Below are 20,518 nucleotides of genomic sequence, written 5' to 3' on the forward strand. Positions count from 1 at the left end.
GAAACCATCTCATCCCATCTCATTTCAACAACCAAACACTAATTTCAAATTTTCAAATTTTTAATTTTTTTATTTAATTATTACCTAATCATTACAACTTTTTCAAATTTAAATAAAACACAAAAAACTTTAATTCTTTTAAAATTTCAAAATGAAAATTATATTCTAACACTCTTTTAACTTCATAATTTTTTTATTCAATTTTGTTTTCTCATTTATGAAAACTTCATAAAAATTTTAACTCAAACTATTTGAAATTATCTCACTACTATTTACATATGAAAAACTCTATTTATCATCCCATAAACCACACACCATATATTTTTTTTTATGTTTTTTATTTTTTTCTCTTATTAAATATGTGGTATGTGAATGATGAGTAGAAGAATTTGATAAGTTTAAGAAGAATAAAACCAAAAAAAATTTAAAAAAATAAAAAAAGTAAATAAATATGTGGTATATAGTGTGTTGGGATGATAAATAGCAAAGCATGTTTGAATCTCATATATGTAAGTAGACCAACCCGGTTTGTGTTTTGGTCTGACCCGACCCGACCCGACCCGTATTTAGAAGGAAACAAACCGATATGGACCGACCCGACCAGAGATTAGAAGAGGTAAAACTACAAATCAGCGGCAGAACAAAACAAACCCAAATTAGAACAAAACGCCCTTGTCCTTGATGACGACGAATCGGGTAGACAACGTCGTCCTCTCTATCTGCAACTTCTGGGTTAAATTTGTCTGTCCCATTCTTGAGCTCAAACCAGTAATGACTTAAGTGGTGGTGCTGTCCCGAACAATTTTTTGTCAAAAAATCTTCAATGGGTTGCTGTGTAAGTACTACAAAGTCATCTGATTTACTAAAGCAGCAACATTCTTTGGTGGGAACTCAACCACCAAGACCGAGATCTGATGCAAATGAGAGTAGAGCAACCCCTCCTTCAGCTGAGGAAGAAACCATCAAGGAGGTACTCTTCGAAACCCCGAAGCCCAAGCCTCCTCAACCTCTAGGTTTCCAATCTACTGCTACTAAGCATGTGTTCAACGAAGTCAAAGATAATGACGGAGACGGAGACAACGAAGACAACAAGAACAAGATTGACAAGTTTCCCTCGCCGATAAATACCACTTCTGACAACGAGATCTCTAAGGATTAAATTTCGACCACTTGTGACGGCATTTATTTAGCCGCATGCAATCCAGAGGCAAAACATCACTTGAATTCGACTTTGTAATTGTGTAGTGGGTCTTGAACTGATCATAGGATGTTTTCAGTTTTTTTTTTTTATTATTATGATTTTCTGGTGGCTTACGTTGTTGACAGGGAGTTTTTCTTTTCTTTTGCTCTGTTTTTTAGTGGGACATGCAGACTTACAGAGAAGTGAGAAGTTAGAATGGTGTAGTCGGTTTCAGCGGGTTCAACCCGCAAGTTACGTCAACCCCTTTTTTCGGGTCGGGTGGAATCGGATCTCAAGGACGGATCAGATCTGAACATTTTTTGCACAACCCTATATGTAACCGCTTAGGACGTTGCTATGTCCATAGAAGATTTCTACCGAAATCTTGTACCGAGCACTTCAAATCTTTTTTTAATATTTTTATATTTTCTTTCACTATTTTTTAAACTATTTAAATATTTTTTTAAAAATAAAAAAAATTACATATTTATTTAAAAATATTTACTTAATCATTAAGTAAAAAAATAAAATAAAAATAAAATAAAAAACATTTTCGGTAAAGAACTTCGGTGGACATTTTCTGTGGGAATAGTGTTTGCCAACCGCTTAATCCTTACTGACACCAGTCACGGTGAGTCAGGGTCGGTTCTGTTGTGTTATTTGTGTGAAACCAAGTCTGACTTTTCAAGATTCAGCCGTTGATCGATCGATCGGACTTCTCAGCTACATCGATTGGGTGATGATGGTATGCGCCATCAAAATCTATGTGTCTTTTTTTTTTTTTTCCACTTTCTGTCGTTATTTTGCGTGTTTGTAACCCTTTCGAGAGAAGAGCGAGAAAATGAGCTCTAGTTTGGGTTTTGATCAGGCGAGTGGAAGTGGGGATAAGAATCAACTGAAACTATATTCGTACTATAGGAGCTCTTGCTCCTACCGTGTCCGTACTGCCCTCAATTTGAAAGGTAATGAATGAACTTTGCTTCCCAACCTAATTCTAATAGTTTCTTGATCATATGAACTCTTATTTATCCATTTTTTGTTTCAATTTACATAATAAATTGAAGGGTTGAAATACGAGTATAAAGCAGTTAACTTGTTGAAGGGAGAGCAATTCAGTCCAGGTGATTTTGGCTTCTCTTTTTGTTCTTCTAGGATCCAAATCTTATGCATGTATTCTATTTTGTCAATCGTCAGCGTGAGCGCTATTGCTCTGCATGTATTCTATAATTTCAATGTTTATCATAACGAAAGAAAAAGAAGAAGAGAATAACGCACTTGAAATCATTCTCTCTTTCGCTGTATAGAGTTTACAGAGCTCAATCCTATTGGCTACGTGCCAGTGCTCGTGGATGGGGAATTCATAGTTTCCGACTCTTTCGCCATCATAATGGTATATCATTACCAGGATTTCACAATTTCTTTACCTTCTGTCTGCACGTTTACATCTTTCCTCCAACTATTCTTGTTGTAATTTGTAATGTATACAGTATTTAGAAGAGAAATATCCTCAGCATCCATTGTTGCCTCAAGATCTTCAGAAAAGAGGCATCAATTACCAGGTAATATTGCATCTTGTTTGTTGATAATAATTATTATCAGCATATTTTGTGTTATCACATATTTTTTTTTTATCAAATTCCTTGTGCTCAAACTAATAGATTTCAATAGTGTGAAGTATAATTCTTTATACGATGAAAAATCTAAGATCATCCCATGCTCCCCGAGCTCTACATCTTACATTAAATGCTATTGTAAAAAAAAAAGTGACATATTCCTTGGCTATTGAAGTCATTATCTCAAATATATGAGATTGTTGCATATATTTGTAACATCCCTTCCCGTAGGTTAGGAATATTACGAAACATTCATACATAATGCCCGGTAAAGAGATTCATATGCTGAATTACTTCATTTTATTGAAAAGCATAAAAAACATAAAAACTGAACTAAACATAATTGTTTTGGAACTGAATGTAAAGTAAAAAGAACATAAACTAATACTACAAATGACATAAAAGAAATCAAACATTCTGGTGTGGATAACACTTATTCCTTCCTAAGTCTTTGTACTAGATCCACTGTTGGCCATCTAGCTCTATGTCATCATAATCACCATTTGTGAGAATTAAACATAGAAGCAAACAGAAAGAAAAACAAAAAAAATGAATCGTATGCTGAGTAAGTAGCATATCATACCGTAAAATATAAATTAACTTAGCATAGACTTAATTTTTGAAAGACTCTTCATACATACATACATCATCATGGATTAACATAGCATATCTATTCATCATTAACATGAGTGGAAACATACATAATCATAGCAAACATGTAACGTGAATGCGTAAATAACTTGTTTATCTTGTCTTTTACTTATCATATGGTGAATCACGTTTGAGTCCGTGACACCGCATGGCTTATCTTGTAGTGAAACACGCTTGAGTCCGTGTTTTACTTAATCTTGCTTAACTTGTCGTAATATGGAGTGAAACATGCTTGAGTCCATGATTCACTTAACTTGCATAACTTGTCATAACATGGAGTGAAACACACTTGAGTCCATATTTCACTTAACTTGCATAACATGGAGTGAAACACGCTTGAGTAAGTAGCACATCATACGGTACATGGCATAGCATAACATGGCATTTTCTTGTACATGGCATAGCATGACATAACATGATTTGAACATTTTATGACATTCCATGGCATACATGATCTAAGTACTACATGAACATGGCATACATGATCCAAGTACTACATGAACATGGTATACATAATCTAAGTATTACATGAACATAGCATACATAATCTGGCTATTCTTATTACATGGCATACTTGACTTAAATTACCACTTGAACATCTCATGACTTCCATGTGATTTTAGTAACATTCAATCCCTCAAACAACAAATTCATTCATTCAAGTATAATCTCATATTTCATCAAAGATCGTGAAAGGAATCGAACCTTGACTTGTCTCTTAGCATAGTGTAGATAACCATCATAAGCACATCATATTTTCATACATAATAATAATATTCATAGTACGCATGCATTTATATGATCATACTATTTACCTCTTAACTCTGCTTCCTGATTCCCACTTTGTAGCGTGCTACCTATACAAGGTACTAGATATTACTAATTCCTTAGTGAATGTGTCTAGTGTTCTAATTACTTACAATCATACCATAGATTTAATACATATTCAATTAAAGATTACTACATATTAATATTATTCAAAACCCATAACATATCCTTTAAAAAAATAACTTAATACTTGCATTAAAATATAGGAAAGCCCAAGGCCAATAGGGGAAAACAGTCCACTTTAAAAGAACAAGGTTTCTTCAAGAGGATTTACGGAAGCCTGTAAGCATCAAAGGTTTTAAGGGTATTTTGGGGAAACATCCTAATGGGCATGGGTATTTTGGGAAGACTGGATATAAATGAAAATATAGGCTTACGGGGGATAGGCTTTCATCGCGTAACAGAGGGACTAGACTTAAGAATCAAGGGAGTGGTTGTGCGATGCTCACCGAGAGAAGGAGGCTGAGATGACGGCGGCTCTTGGTGGCTGGGAGTGTCTGTCGGCGCAACTGGGAGGTCCCTATGGTGGTGCGACACCGAGAGAGGGAGAGAGAGGAGTTTTAGAGAGAGATGGAATTGAAAACTTAAATCACCGAGAGGGAGGAAGGGTGAGTGCGACGGCCCTGAGGGAGTGGGTGCGACGGCCCTGAGGGAGTGGGTGCGACGGAACTAGGATGACCGGCAGTTTCTGGCACCATGGGTGGTGCTCCGACGTTCTAGGGTGGTCGGCGGTGGCTGGGCAGAGTATCAAGCTTATGCGAAAGTGAGTTCTTCCTCCAGGTATTTTTGTGTGTTTAATTTAGAGGGTTTCGTGGGATTTTATAGATGATGGGGAGGGGAGTGGTGTGCGTCCATAGGAGATATGCTAGTGTTTGAAGTTGGCTACACTTAGGAAATTATGCCTACGAGGATATGAATACTGAGAGGATTTTGAAGAGTTTGAGTTTGGAGTTTAGTTTCAAACTAGGAACCTATTTAAATATGGAACCTAATGGATGACTATACGAAGCCTTTGATAGGGAAGGAATCACTATTTTAATTTATTTGTTAGTATATTTAATAAAATAACTAAATAAAAAATAATAATACTAATTTTAAGCCCTAAATTTGGCCCCGTATGTTACAATATTGGTTTGTAAATAACAATTCTGAATACCTTTTAACTGAAGTGACTTGGGTCCTCACATTTAATAGTGATTCATAGATTTTTTTTTTTATTGGTGTCTGAGAAAAACATCCCCAACTAATCCCGGGGGTGCACAGGCGATTCCTAGGGACTTATAATCATGTCATGAATAAGAAAGGTGCTAGAAGTGGGTTTCATAGCACCACACATAAATTTCAAAGAAAGTTGGTAAGTATTTTAAATCATAAATGAAAAGAGTATTGACAAATGGATGAAGATAAGCTTATGTCTCAATGAATGGGGCATGTTGGAGATCACTACACACTTTCATGGCCCATGGCGTTATCTAGAACAAAAAAAATGGAAAAAATAGTAATGTTAAAATCAGTAGTTAAAATTTAAATCTTCTCTACGAGAGATAGTTGAGAGTTTCAATTGCCTGGGAATAGCAACTGTTTTGAGACATTTCGGAAACAAAATGGTGATGACCTTTTTTGCTCCTATTTACTTCTTTTTCAAAATAATAAAAATGCTTTCTCTGGCATCCCCCTATTATATCTATGCTCACTAAGCTGAAGGCTACACCTGTCCTGTATGATAAGATTGTCACCCATGTGAAATGGGGAATTGGTGCAGAACCTTCAGATAGGAAACACCTTATGGGTTGGCTGTGGACACTTAACAGTGTTTTAAGTTTGTAAAGATTTATGGAAAAACCTTGGACATACATTTATTGACAACCAGATGCTTTTATTAGTCCTATTTGCTAGATTATATTTTTCAGCTTTTCACCTGAGCTTACTGAGAAAAAAGTCATTTAGCAGAGCTTCAATGTATAAGAGCAGTTATAAAAAAAAAAAAAGAGCTCTAGGTTTTTGCTTTCAGATCTAAAAAGTTAATACTCCCACCAAAGAGGATCTATCAAGTATAGGCATGCTATTGAGGCATAGACTTGGTAGGTGTGCCAATGTTTTAAATTTCGTATCGTACCGGTTGGTACGGCTGAAATATTCCGTTTTTGTAGTGTAGCCGGTACAAAGAAGGGTAGTTTCGTACCAGTCAGAATTTTGGCCGTTTCGGCCCATACCGGCCGATATTTTGGCCTTTACTTTGACCCCCAATTCAGACCAGACTATTTATAATTTATATATATATTTATATATAATTTATTCATATATAGACTATTATTTTAGAATATAATTTATTCATATATAGATTATTCTGAAACGGTACCGGTACCGAAATATCTCGTTTCAATTTCTCGACCGAAACGGTCATTGGTACGGTATTCAAAACATTGGGGTGTTCACCTAAAACAAAGAGGATCTATGAAGTACGGGCATGCCTCAATTTGGTTATGTTGGAACAATTTGGTTACTGACTGAATGATCTTTTGATAGGATCATAAACCTGATCTTCCACGTAGATAATAACATGTGATTGCACCTAAAACGATCTCTAGAGCTGCTGCTGGATCACAAAATTGAAATCCTGACTGTTTCTTCCCCTATCCGTCTCACTTGATGAACTCATGCAGATACCTGCTCTCTATTTTGTATTAACAAAGCATATGGACAGCATATACCATCAAACCTGGGTACAACTTGGCTAGGATATCATGTCTACTATGATTAGTCTTAAGTAGATTTTCATGTGTATGGGTTCCCGAATACATAATTGACACATCTGCACATAGTTGTATCTTCGTGATGGACTGCTGTTTTTTACTTTTTAACATGGTAGATAATAAATATCAGACCATAGATATAATTCCCTCTCCAGTGATGTAATTGGGCACAATTTTTTTTGTCATATATATTATTCTTAATATTCTGATGTCTTTGGAATTACTTTTCTGATTCATACACTGATGGGCTGCCTTTGTCACCTGATATATAGGCTGCCAATATTGTTTCCTCAGGCATACAGCCTTTTCAAAATTTAGCTACACTGGTACGTATCCAACTATGACTTTTGTGGCTATGCATTTATTTGTTAAATTTATAGTGGTATTTTCCTGAGATTGTTGGAGCATAGTGTTACAATATTTTTGTGCTGTTGCTTTTCCCGTTTGCAGAAATACATCGAGGAGAAAGTTGGTCCTGGTGAGGACCTTTCCTGGGTTAAGCATCATATTACAAAAGGCTTTGCAGGTAAGTTTTCATTAGGCTGCCATTGAACCTAATTCTTCTTCCTACTTCCCTGAAACCTCAAAGAGAGAGGCAGAGGAGAGTTAGAGATAGATATAAGATTAAGGAAATACCTATTAATACATTCTTTTATCGTTAAACAAGACTTTATTAATCATAAGAATAGGCAAAGCCCTAGTATATGGGACATATACAAGAGCAACACGTAAGTGTGCTAGTTTAGTGATACAAGAAATACATAAAAAGTCATGCCATGAAAATCAATTACAATCGACCAATGGAGTAAAATATTGAAATGGAAATTTCTAAGCTCATCCATTGATAGCTCTTGATCTTCAAAACTCCTTGCATTCCTCTCCCTCCAAATACACCACCATAAACATTTTTAAACCATCTTTTATATTGGTGCAATTTGAGAGTTTCCTGAGTGCCTCTCTAAGAAGCTAGGAGGTCAATTACCCTTCTCAGCGTCACCCAAGCTAATCCCATCTAAGCAAAGACTTCATTTCACAATGTTATGGCAATCTCACAATGAAGTAGTAGATGGTCGACAAACTCTCCGCTCTTTTTGCATTTATAACACCAATTCATGACTATACTTCGATGTTTGCTTAAGTTGTCTAGAGTGAGCATATTCCCCAAGGAAGCCGTTCATATAAAAAATGTTGCCTTTAGGGCCTTTGTCTTCCAAATACTATTCCATGGGAATGGATTTGTATTGTGCTTGTCATGGCTTGGTAGAAAGAGTGGACTATGAACTTTCCTTTCTTAGAGGGGCACACAAAAATCTTGTCTTCGACTCACTCCAACAAACGGGTGGAGCTTGGGGTGGCAATTCGTGTTTGCCAGTCATGTGTGTTAAGTCATGGGTATTCAACTATATATGTAAATCCGACCCGTTTAGATAAACGTGCCAAACTTTTTAACCCTAACCCGACCTATTTAAATAACAGGTCTTGTCGTCACTCATTTTGACCCGTTTAATAATTAATTATAAATAGGTTAACGACACACGACTTATTTCAACCCATTTCATGTAAATGCATAACCCATTTGACCTGATTAATATGATTTCACATAAAAGTTAAAATTTATATTTATTAGTAGCCACAATATCTAAACAAAATAATAAGACTACCTATTAACAAAAAAAATATCAATATTTTTCAAATTTTAATCTATAATAAAACCAATATTACAAATCCTACAATAATAAATATGAGCATAATAAAAAATGCAAGGGAGGACCCACGGATACATCGCGAGGAGAGAGAAAACCCTAAGGAAGTAAAAACCCTAAGGACGCCGGCACCACCTTTGCCGGCGAGTGACCTCTCACCGTCGCCACAGACAAAGCCGACGGGCCCAGGCGACTTACCTGAGGGCCGTCCGGCGTTGGCCCAGAGGAGAGAGAAAACACTACGAAGCGCAAAAGAACCAGATCTGCCGCCACCCACCCTGTGCAGGCGAGACCCTCTGCGCCGTCGGCACAGATAAAGCCGACGGACCTCGGCGACTACGCTGAGGGCCGTCCGGCGTCGGTTCATCCTTCGGCGTCGTTGATATCGCTGTTTTTGCATCTCAGAGCATTCCGGCGACCTCCCGAACTCTGTTGGGCGTGCCGTCGACCCTGAAGGCTCCGGCGAGTGCTCCGGCGTCTTCTGTGAGCACGTTTTGCAGCATCTCTGCAGTGCTTGCAGTGAGCACGAACTGTTCGCAGTGCTTGCAGTTCCCAAAGGTTTTAGATTCATCTCTGAGATGATGAATGGTTGTTGAGGAAGGGGAGTGGGTCAGTATGGGTTCTTCTATGGAGCTGGTCATAGAATCTAAATCCTTTACTTTGGTAAAGGAGGGGAGCATGTTGGCCATTACTGAAAGGAGTCGAAGGGTGATATCTAAGTTGGTTCTGGGTTCGACAACAGTGCAGTGGCTAACTAAGGCCATAGAAGCGTGTACTAAGGATAAGAAACAAGATTTTTTCTCCACTGTTCGGGAAGGTCGACGTAGTTTCACAGCGCATCGGTGCTCGAATGCTCGAGGACGTTATATGGCGGTGGAGGAGTATGGTGGTGGGGGGAGGAGGAATTTTATTTTCATTCCTGAAGAGGGGGGCAGTGGTTGGAGAAGGATGGGAGAGGTGCTGCGACATTTTTCCTTCGGTAAGAGAGGGAGTGACGGCTTGGAAGGACAAGGTGGTGTGGTAGGGAGGGAGAACTTGGAGAAAGACCCAAGTACATCCCCGGTGGCGAGGCAATCCTATGCGGCAGCTCTAAAGACTGGACATGCTTCGGGGGATCAGAGAGTGGAGGGTCTGCCAATCACACCTCAAGACCAGCTTCTCGAAATGCACAAGTCTCTAAAGGAGATGGAAACCCAACTTGTCGAGTTGAAGACAGCAATAACTTTCATGTCTACGAAAATAGATCGGCTTTCAGCTGGAGGCAACAGGGTGGTAAGAAACATGATAGGCCCAAATCCTTTAAGCTTAGAAAAAAGAAAACGGAAGATCGGATTCGGCCCTGTCCCTATAACCAGAGCCAGGAGAGTATGGCGGGTCAAAAGGAAATCTGGGTTATTTGAGGTGGGGTCTACATCGGGTATTGGCATAGAGACATCAATAATGGAATGTCATTCACCTCGTGTTACACAGGATAGATCGATAGTCGGTATTATACCCTTGGTCCCGGAAGAAACTATGACTCCCTCGGAGTTGAAGGAAAAAGGTGTACTGCCGAGGTCTGAAGGAGAAGTAGGATCCGCCATTATCCCAGAGGTGAAGGGACTTATTGTCACCCCAGAATCTTCAATGGGAACCCCGGTACCATTGGAGAGAACCAATGGAGTTATTGGAGAACCAATGGGTTTGGAATTGGTGCCTTGTGTAGAGGATTGTCTAAAGTCGGGAGTGCAGGTTGATGGGGACATTGTGGCTCCCCTGGTCTCTCTTCCTACAATAGCAGATTGGATCCTGCCTAAAGTTAACGAGATTCAGCAATTCGTGGGAATTTCACATGGAGGATGTGAAGACAAATTTAACGAACTAATTACTACGATCGAGGCAAGCCGCACACTTGAAACCAAATCAAGCTTCAAGAAAAGCAGGGAGTTACAGCGTCTCTTTTCGACAATCAACTATGATGCTAAGGGTGGTAGTTCAACTAGAGGGAAGTCTAAAGGGAGGGTATTGTGAAGACAGGTATCAAGGTGTTGGGGTTGGTGTTCGGGTAGAGTTTTAGTTCTACGGGAAACAAGGTTTGGGGTCGGGTCTGATGTACTTTGGGTTAGTTTTTTATGGGCTTGTTGGGTCATTAGGGGCTTGTTGGGTCATTTTGGGTAAGGTGTTTTCTTGTTTACACTCAGTGTAACTGGTTTCTCCTTTTGATATATACAATATTTTTACTTATCAAAAAATAAATAAATATGAGCATAGGTCCAGAATTACAATTCTAACAATAAAAGAATAACATATTGAGAAATATAGTACTTTTTTTTTTGATAAGTAACAATATTATATATATGTATCAATAGGAGTAACCAAGTACACTGGACGTATATAAGAAAAACACCTAGCCCATACAAGAAAGCCCATAATGACCCAAAAGTCCATGAAAACCTACCCAAAATACACCAAACCGAATTGGAAAACTATCATTACACCTCTTTGACCCCATCCCCTAGATTCCGTAAAACTAATCCTCAACCCGAACATCACAAAGCCCTCCCTTTAGCCTTCCCTCAACTTGAGCTACCTCCCTCGTTGTTAATTGCCTATAAAAGATTCTTTAACTCCTTGCTTTTCTTAAACTTAGATTTGGTTTCAAGAGCGTGGCTCGCATCGATTGCAGTGAGTAATGTTTTAAATTGGTCTTCATATTCTCCACATTCTCCATATGAAAGTCCCAGGGTTTGTAGAAACCCGCTATCTTTATTCAGAATCCAATCCGATGTTGAACCCGCTATATCGTTAATCAGAGGAAGAGAAATTAGGGGAATGACATTATCCCCAGCCACAGTACCCAGCTACACTCCCGACTCTAAACCTTCCCCCACACGAGGGACCAATGACAAATCGATAATTTCCTTCCCGCCAAATGGTTGCTCGACATCTAAATGGTTGTTGTCCCCTCCATCTGTTACCATTACAGATTCCTCCCCTCCATCAACATTGTGTGTATTTGCTCCACCCCTTGACGATCCTTGCCGTGCCACTTTGTCTAACCCTACTGCTTCCTCAAGAGGGGAAGCACTACCTTCTGTTGCCCCGTTTGCATCGTCTAAAAGAGGCTCGACTGTTTCTCCAAAATACTCGAGACCTTGGAGGGACCGTCTTCAACTACAAATGAACCCAGGACAAAAGGACCAACTTGATCTGCAATTGGTGCCTGAGACCCTATAGCTCCCTCAGAAGGCATAGTGACACTGGCATGAACAAAGATGTCAGCGTCCAACGACCCTATCGTTGACACACCATTTGCCTGCACACTATCCGGCACACTTGCTAGCACACTTGTACCCACGACTAAGTACAGCCCCTTGTCCACTTTAATTATTAGATCTCTTACATAATCCATAACTCCCTTCAATTGAGATTTGACATCCCTCAAGACTCCCTCCAACTCTCCCAATGTCACCTTAGGTCTTTTGTCTCCTACAAGTGCATTGTCCTTTCTTTCTACCGCTGAGCTGATCTCGGCTTGAATACTCGCCAGTGACCTCAACACCGTTGCTTACGAAGCACCTTTGATTGAGGAAGGCCTTCCCACTGTTTTTCCATCAACAAACTCCCCACTTCTAGTAGTGGCTTTGGATTCAGTGACACTTAGAATGGACTGTAGAAAGCCTTTCCATCCAATGCCATTTGCGCCCCCCGGAATCACCAACAAACATTTCCTCCTTCCATTTCGAAATTCTGAGAGCTGCAGAAAACTGCCCCCTGCATTAACATGATGTTGAATGCTAAAAACTCCAATACCCATCCTTAGCTCTCTGAAGAAACCTTCATGGCATTTAAGTCCTAAACAATCCTCAATCCTCTTTGCCACCCACAAAGTTGTCATCCCCCCGAGATACATGGACTTAGCTATCCTTTTGCTACTTCGTAAAAATGAAAGTTTTTTATTCAACTTTCAACCACCTCTCACCTTCCAACTAGGACGAAACTGCATCGTGCTTCATCTTCATTGTCAAAAACCCATTGCAAATCTGTTCCCACTGCTCTCTATTGTTCCCGCTTCATCCTCTTACGGTAAAAAAAAAAAAAAAAAACACAGATCTGAAGGGGGCCCTGAGTTAATGGATTTCTTGCAAAAAATCCCTAAGTTAACAGAGAAAACTACCAGTCGCCGGAGTCCATCGAAACAGTTGTAGCGGTGGCTAGTGGAAAGGCTCAACTCACAGTTTGTCGGAGGAGGTAACGGAAGAATAGTAGAAAAATCCCAGTCGCCGAAGAAGGACCGACGTCGGAGACCCCACAACGGAGTCATCTGGGTCAATTGATCTAATCTGTGATGGATTCAAAATGCACGGCGACCGATGCCGGCAAAGAGGAACATAGAAAGAGTTCACCACGAGGAAACCGACTTCGACAACCCTTAGCGAGGATGTCGGGGCCCATCGGCCTCGTCTGTTACTGCGGTGTCCCTCTCTGATTGATGGTGGGTGGGGGGTGGCGGCGGGAAAGGAGGGTTAGGGTTTCTCTCAACTCATTGTACACACACGGGTTAGGGCTTCGTACAAAGAACTTATAATCTGTTACTTGAAACACAATATTACAACTCAACAATAGTAAAATTGTAATTTTGAAATAAAATTTAAACGGGTTATTACGAGTTGATTTTGGGTTAAGCGAGTTAACTCGTTATTGATCTGTTTATTAATCTTCTTAATAGGTCAATCCGTTTTGACTTGAAATCCGACCCAATCCTACTAATTTCGTATCGTATTCGTATTGGGTTCACAGGTTGTGTCACATATTGCCACCCCTATGCGGAGTACTCTAGGTCATAAAACTCCGAAAAAGCATCAATTTCCCAATTTTGTACATCTTTGAGGGATGTAATATTCCATTGGGGAGTACCATTGACTAGGATTAAGCGGTTCCCAATTGAGGCTTCTTTCATGCTTGCTATACCATAAAATTGTGTATAAGTTTCCTTGAGTGCCCCATCACCACACCATACATTGTGCCAAAATTTAATTTTGGATCCATCACCTACCTTAAAATGGATATTTCTTGAATTTGTGTCCCAATCTCTTCTTATGTGCTTCCATAGGTACAATCCATAAGGCCCACTCACCTCATTCGAGCACCGACCTCCCCATGGCTCACCACGCTTCAGTTCGATGAAAGATTTCCCCTCCCCCCCCCACCTCCTCCCCCCGGGGCGCCTGTTCACTGTGGTATCTCTATAGCCATTTGCCAAGTGTTGAAAGATTGCAAGTTTCGAATACCTATTTATACATGATACCTTGAATTTAAATTTGAGATGTCACTCTGACCCATGAAAGCAGAAATTTATTTCTTGCCCAAGACATGAGCATTTATCTTTTCACAGCTCACTTAGGGTGGGAGCTAAAACTCAGTATGTAACTAGAGAAAACGACACAAAAGAATATATACTTTCTTCATCACTATACAGGAAAAATCATTTACACCTCAAGACTTCTAAACCAGCCTTATCCACTACCAAGCGCTCTCTGAACTTCTTAGGAATATTCTGTACGCAAAAGAATTCCTGTCTGGATCCTCTAGCACGCAATATTGCAAAGAGAGAAAAAAAAACAGCAATTTGATTAACCTCTTTGTACACCTTACATACAAAAGATAGCAAACAATTAAAAAAAATATATATTCTACCATGTCGATCTTGTGTATCTGGAGGCTGGGTTCCTTCAAGTTATGGAACTAGAGTTGTTGAACATGTTTTGGGTAATGGTTTCAGCCATGGATGATAGTCCAAGCATTATGATCACAATAAGCTGTGATGACAAGACAATTCTTTCACACTGCCTTTATATTGATAAAACGTGTGCAGAATTCGAGCAAGATATTGATATCTGATGATAGTGTTGCAATTCAGGAAATATGCCAATTGACATTTAAATTTCATTTTGATTATCAGTATATGTTCCAAAGTATCACCATGGTCAGCATTCCACAAGATCAACAGCATCAACAAGGCCTATTGTCAATACACTTGATTTGAAACTAGTGGCACTTCCTTGAATTGTGTGGAAATAATTCAAGATTTTATATATAATTGTTTATGATTGTTTTATTCTGAAATTTTCTAATTTTGTTTAAAATTTTAAAGATATAAAATATTTTAGATTCATTATAATCAATTTACTACCAAAAATCAAGAAAACAAGCTGAGAAGTCCGTCCACTGTGAACCCATTTTTTTCCAGCAATATTATCAAGTACTGAGGTTAGTCATGTCTCAAAAACTCATTCTCATGTTCAATTTTCTCTCATTAAAATTCCTTAGTGATTGCAGTAAAAAAATGATGCAAGTTTATAGAACCAAAAGAAATGCATTTTGAAAATTGAAAGGCAATTAATTTTGAATAAAAATTAATAACTTAATTAAATATATTTTTTAATTATCATATAATTATAATACAATTGGAGATTGGATGATGTATTTTTATACGAATAATAATCTAATAGGGTAGTAGATAATGTAGCTTGCGAGAACTTTCCCTTAAATTACCTGAGGTGAACTTGTGGGAACCTCTTTGTCGAGAGCCTGTGCACCTCCGGGATTAGTCAGGATTAGTTGGGATTTTGTTCTCAGTCACCTGGTGCCAATCAAAATAAAATAAAATAATGTAGCTTCATACGAATAAAACACTATACATTGGAAATAATATATACTAAGGTGATGTTTGGTTGCATCATTTTTCGAAAATTTTTCATTTTTTTATTTCAATTTCAATCTAAACATCTTTTAAATTAAAATTTTCTATTTCTCAAAAAAAAAAAAAAAACATTGAACCATTGGCCTAGATTTCTTTGAAAATAAACTCAAAAGCCGAAAAAGAACTTTCACAAAAACCCAAAGAAACATATATCACAAAAATCTTATCAAAACAACTTCTCAAATCTACCTACCTACTTTCACAAACTCTAATAAAAAGACATCTCAAAAATTTTTTAGCCAAACAATTTCTCATTTTTCCACCCACTTTCACAAAAAACCATGTCTCAATTTTGTTTTTGTCAAAATTTCTAAAAGATTCATGAATGTGAAGAAATAAAGGCTGAATGTATAATTTTGTTTTCTTGAATTATATCTTCCTAAAGTGCTGGTTTCCTCCCTTGGCAATGACCATCATATATGAAGTTTTTATGTACAATTAATTTCTGCTCCTGAATGACAATTTTATTATCATCTCCTCTTGTTTCAGCACTTGAAAAGTTACTAAAGGGCCATGCAGGAAGATATGCAACTGGAGATGAAGTTTTCCTGGTTTGGTTTTTCTGCTCCATCTGTTGTTTGCATGCCAGTATGGTTGCATATAGTGTAGGCTGTACTGTGTTAATAGCCATTAAGGTAAAAATGCCTTTTTCTATTTTTTTGTGCTGGTGGCTGGAGGGATGGGCTTTGGGTTGCCAATGGTACATTCAATTTGCTAGGTACCTTACATACAGCTCACAATCATAAACTCTGATTGAACAGAGAGAGTAAGAAACATGCATTTCTCTAAGATTTTCAATTTACTTCCAAAAGTCCAATATTTGTTGGGGGCTTCTTTGCTAATAAAGTTGTCAACCATCCTGAATTTGCTCCATCTTCTAGAACCAAAAAGTGATTTTGGTTTGCTGGTATGTAATAGTTATACAACTCCAAGGCCTGGTTTGGTTACACAAACCAAACCATCTCATCTCATATAATCATTACAACTTTTCCAAACTTCCATACAAAATATAATAAACAATTCAACTTTTTTCAAATCTTAAAACAAAAAGAATATTAAAAAATTATATTCTAACAATATTTTATTCAACTTTCAACTTTTATCTCATCTCATCCGTATAACCAAACGAGGCCTAAGTATTAAGACCATCTGTACCTTTCCAGCAGCCAAACACAACATTTCTATACATTCGTCAATTTTTAGGACAACAATCTGAGCATTGTTTCTTTTCTTCAAAACCGTGCATTGTGAGACAGGAAGGTACCTGACTCAATTCTAAGCACTAGGCTTTTGGCATATGCATATGAACTAATGCCGACATTATTCACCACGGCTTAGTTGCACCTTACACAGTATGCTGGAAAATTCACTTCATAGTTCCTAATATACCACAGAGCAAGAGCAAGTGTGAATTAGCTCATGGATTGGGATATTTCAATTATATTGCAGGCAGATCTGTTTCTAGCGCCTCAGATGCATGGATCAATTAAACGGTTCAATGTTGACATGGTAGTGCTTGTTCTATAATTCATGTGTTGGCTACATTTGTGCAATTATTTTTTATTTATCTCTAAAGGTGATTTGTCATGGCCTTACTTTTTTTTGGTTTGACAAAGCAAAAGCTCATTTTACTGCTCACTTAAGGTGTTAGTAAAAACCACATTGCAAAACCCGAGACATCACAAGCTTTTGCAAAACCAGGATGGTTAAGAGGCAAAATCTTTTGGAATCTCCTGTAAATGTATCTATTCTTTATTCGACACAATCTCTACTTCAGCTTCTTTAAATCATCCCAAACTTCCATCCATATATTTCTAGTTCACAATTTTTTTTTTTTTTTTGTTATTCCAGTTCATAGTTCACTTTTCCATTTAACGAATTTACAACTACTTGAGAATCAGATCCAAGCTCAACCATCCATACTTACAGTTTTGAACACAACTGTCAGCCATCGCATATATAGCCTGCACCTCTGCCATTGTGTTAAAGCGAGCCAACCCCATAATGAGCCGAAAAGTCTGCAACAAAATTCCCCCTTTTATCTGTAGCCACTCCACCATCTCCACACAAACACGGATTGCCACGACTACCATTCACATTCAGTTTAGCTCTCCACATGCTGGCCTCAAACATTTCCTAATCTGCACTCGAGGATAATTTTATCGCAATAAATGGAATCCCTATCTTCTAAAAATAAGTAAATAATCCATCCTTTCCACCATTTTAACCTTAGAAACAGGTGATAGGAAGTCAGCCAATAGGTATTTAATTCTAAAACAAGTAGCTTTGGTTGATTCCTTTAGTCTCTCCATTTTGTTTTACTTGTAACATTATTCTCTTCCTCGTGAAAAAGCCACTCAAAAGAAAAGTAAAATGTTTCCAAGTTGTTCTTTTATGTTTTCATTGCATATATTAGCGTTATTTGCATTTTGTTTTATTACCAACTTTGTATATTGTTCTTCTGCCTGATTCAATCTTGCTTCTGGTCTTGAGATGGTCCTACTTCTTAATTTACCAGCTGGAATTTTGGCGTTGGATATTTTTGACTTTATTACCTACCCCTATGCTTGCTTCTTCGAACTTGTTAATAGTTGTACATAAGACTAAACTCTCTGTCTCTCTCTCTCTCTCATGGCAATAACTATATCCATTAGTCTTGAAATATGTGGTCTAAACATGTCTATTTCTCTATCTGTATCTTCTGACAGTTCTATTTTTCAAATTTTATTCTGCAGACTCAATTCCCTCTTTTATCAAGGTTGAACGAGGAATACAATAAAATACCAGCTTTCCAGGACGCTATGCCGGAAAATCAGCCAGATAATCCTCTTGCAAGCGCTGTTTAAATCAATGGATTGTGAAACCAGCTGTTACGAGCCATTTCCTATCCATCTTGTGTATTGTATGTGTAAGAAATGGCCAGCATCCGATCTTAAAATTGCAGAATAAAGTGCCACACGATCAAGCTTTGAGAGACACTTTCCAAAGTTTATTGGTATCTGGTGTTTCAATAAACGTCGATGCGTCATGCAATATAATAATGGGAACATATATTGAGAGTTAAATGATAACTATAATTACCAGTTTGGATTTACCTCGTTGAATTCCTTGAAGCCACTTTGTGTAACACCCATTCCCGTAGACTAGGGATGTCATGCGACGATGGTAATGGAAGCCAGGTAAGAGACTAGGGTACGTTTGGGTAGTGAGAAGTGTTGAGAAGTGTTGAGAAGTGTTGAGAATGTTTGTGAATAGTAGTGAAAAAGTAATGAAAAAGTAATAATAAAATATTAAATAGTAGTAAAAAGTAGGTGAAAAGTAATGAATAGTAGAAAAGTATGTAAAAAGTAATAATAAAGTAAAGAATAGTAGTGAGAGTACTTGAAGTGCTCTCACTTGCCAAACATACCCTAATAATTTAATTAATAATATACATCCTCTCCCTCATTGCCGGCAACTATTTCTTGCATAATTTTCCCAGCCTTTTCCAAACCAACTAGCTCCACAAGTTTATTTTCGTCCTAGGATCCATCAACCCAAATATCTTTAATTTTGAGCCCCTCACCTCACCTCTCAACTCAGAATGGTCCACTCTTCAGCCACTTATCATACCAAAAAGATGAGCTGCCAATTTTCACTTTCACTTGAACATTGTCAACCACATCTGGCAGCACATGAAGAACATCTTTCCAGAAATGGAAGCAGTATTTCTGGGTTCGGCAGTCACCACATGGCCCTATTTGACATATTTAGCCAGTGTCCAAGCGTTGGGCATTCCAATTGCATCATGCTGTGATTGTTGTTTAGAAAGGGAAGAAGAGTCGGTGGAACACGTGCTATGGTCAGGAAACATTGCGTCTCAGGTGTGGGATTTGGCCTCAATTGCAATTGGTGTTTCCTAGATTGGAGGGATCAACATGGTGGGCGACGGTAAGATTGTGGTTTTCTTATGCAAATAAATCAAGTCATCGTGGAAGTTTAATTGGCATGTTACCTTTACTCATCACATAGCGATTATAGCTAAGGAGATGCAAAAGCTCGGATGGAGGGGGTGTAGGAATCGACTATGGGAGTGTGGGTGGCGGTGAAGGTATGGTTGTGTAAACTCTCTTCACTTATGATTAAAAAATGGTCTATTTCCTCCAATGATGAGACCATTCTTAAAGCACTTGAGGAGCCTTTTATTATTTACCCAAAAAGAAGACTGAGGCTCATTTTTTGGAACAAACCTATATGGGGATGGATCAAACTAAATGTGGATGGAAGCTGTCGTGGTAATCCAGGTAACTGTGGTGATGGGGGTATTTTACGAGACCATGGAGGGAATTTTATAAGTGCTTTCTCTACTCATTTTGGGCATGGTACTAACAATGAAGTGGAACTATGAGCCTTAATAGTGGGATTGGAGTTTGCAAAGAGATGGGTTTCTCATAGGTTACGATCGAATGTGACTCTAGTTTTGTGGTTAGTTGGTTAAAAATCAAAGGTGCACGGCTTGGTATCTTTGGGATTTTTGGGATGAGTTGATGTTTGCTTTCAATGGTCTTCATTTTACCATTGTGCATCAATTCAGATAAGGGAATAGTTCGGCAGATTTTCTTGCACGTATGAAAGTCATGATTCGGTCCATGCATTAGAATTTAAATGTTTTACAAAAATAGGCATGTTTAGATTGGTTTATTGGTTTATTTGTTTGGTTTATTGTATAGGGATTTTTATTTTACTGGTTTTGATGCATGAGATGGTTTTATTGAATATTTGTAAATCTCAAGTGTCCAGCATGTTACTCCGCCATAAGTGAGAGAAATCAATAAAATTAGGGTACCGTCCTTTTAATGATAATAATAATAATAATAATGATAATAATAATAATAATAATAATAATAATAAAATATATCATTATTTTATGAAAAAAAGTTTTAAATAAACCAAGTCTTAAAAACAAAACATAATTAGCGCTTCAATTCAGAAGAATAATAATATAAAAGGCTAACTTAAATCTGAATCAATATTAATATTAAATTCCTCTGTCCAAGCCTAGTGCTGAC

General features: G+C 37.9%; 1 protein-coding gene across 2 annotated transcripts; it reads left to right on the plus strand.

Annotated features, from left to right (window-relative positions):
- The first annotated feature begins 1,775 nt into the window (after nt 1-1,775).
- Nucleotides 1,776-18,565, plus strand: LOC108996938 (glutathione S-transferase zeta class-like). Of its 2 annotated transcripts, XM_018972988.2 has the most exons (10): nt 1,776-1,925; nt 2,049-2,142; nt 2,245-2,301; nt 2,485-2,570; nt 2,668-2,739; nt 7,298-7,351; nt 7,476-7,551; nt 15,960-16,021; nt 16,920-16,979; nt 18,206-18,565. In XM_018972988.2, exons 1-10 carry the CDS (start codon nt 1,920-1,922, stop codon nt 18,314-18,316), a joined length of 678 nt encoding a protein of 225 aa, XP_018828533.2. In that variant the 5' UTR covers nt 1,776-1,919; the 3' UTR covers nt 18,317-18,565. The 2 variants fall into 2 exon arrangements, with proteins under 2 accessions (XP_018828533.2, XP_018828543.2); XM_018972998.2 differs by lacking the exon at nt 16,920-16,979 and having other exon boundaries at nt 1,778-1,925.
- Nucleotides 18,566-20,518: the final 1,953 nt, after the last annotated feature.

The sequence above is a fragment of the Juglans regia genome, unplaced genomic scaffold (assembly GCF_001411555.2).
Source record: "Juglans regia cultivar Chandler unplaced genomic scaffold, Walnut 2.0 Scaffold_25922, whole genome shotgun sequence".
NCBI lineage: Eukaryota > Viridiplantae > Streptophyta > Magnoliopsida > Fagales > Juglandaceae > Juglans > Juglans regia.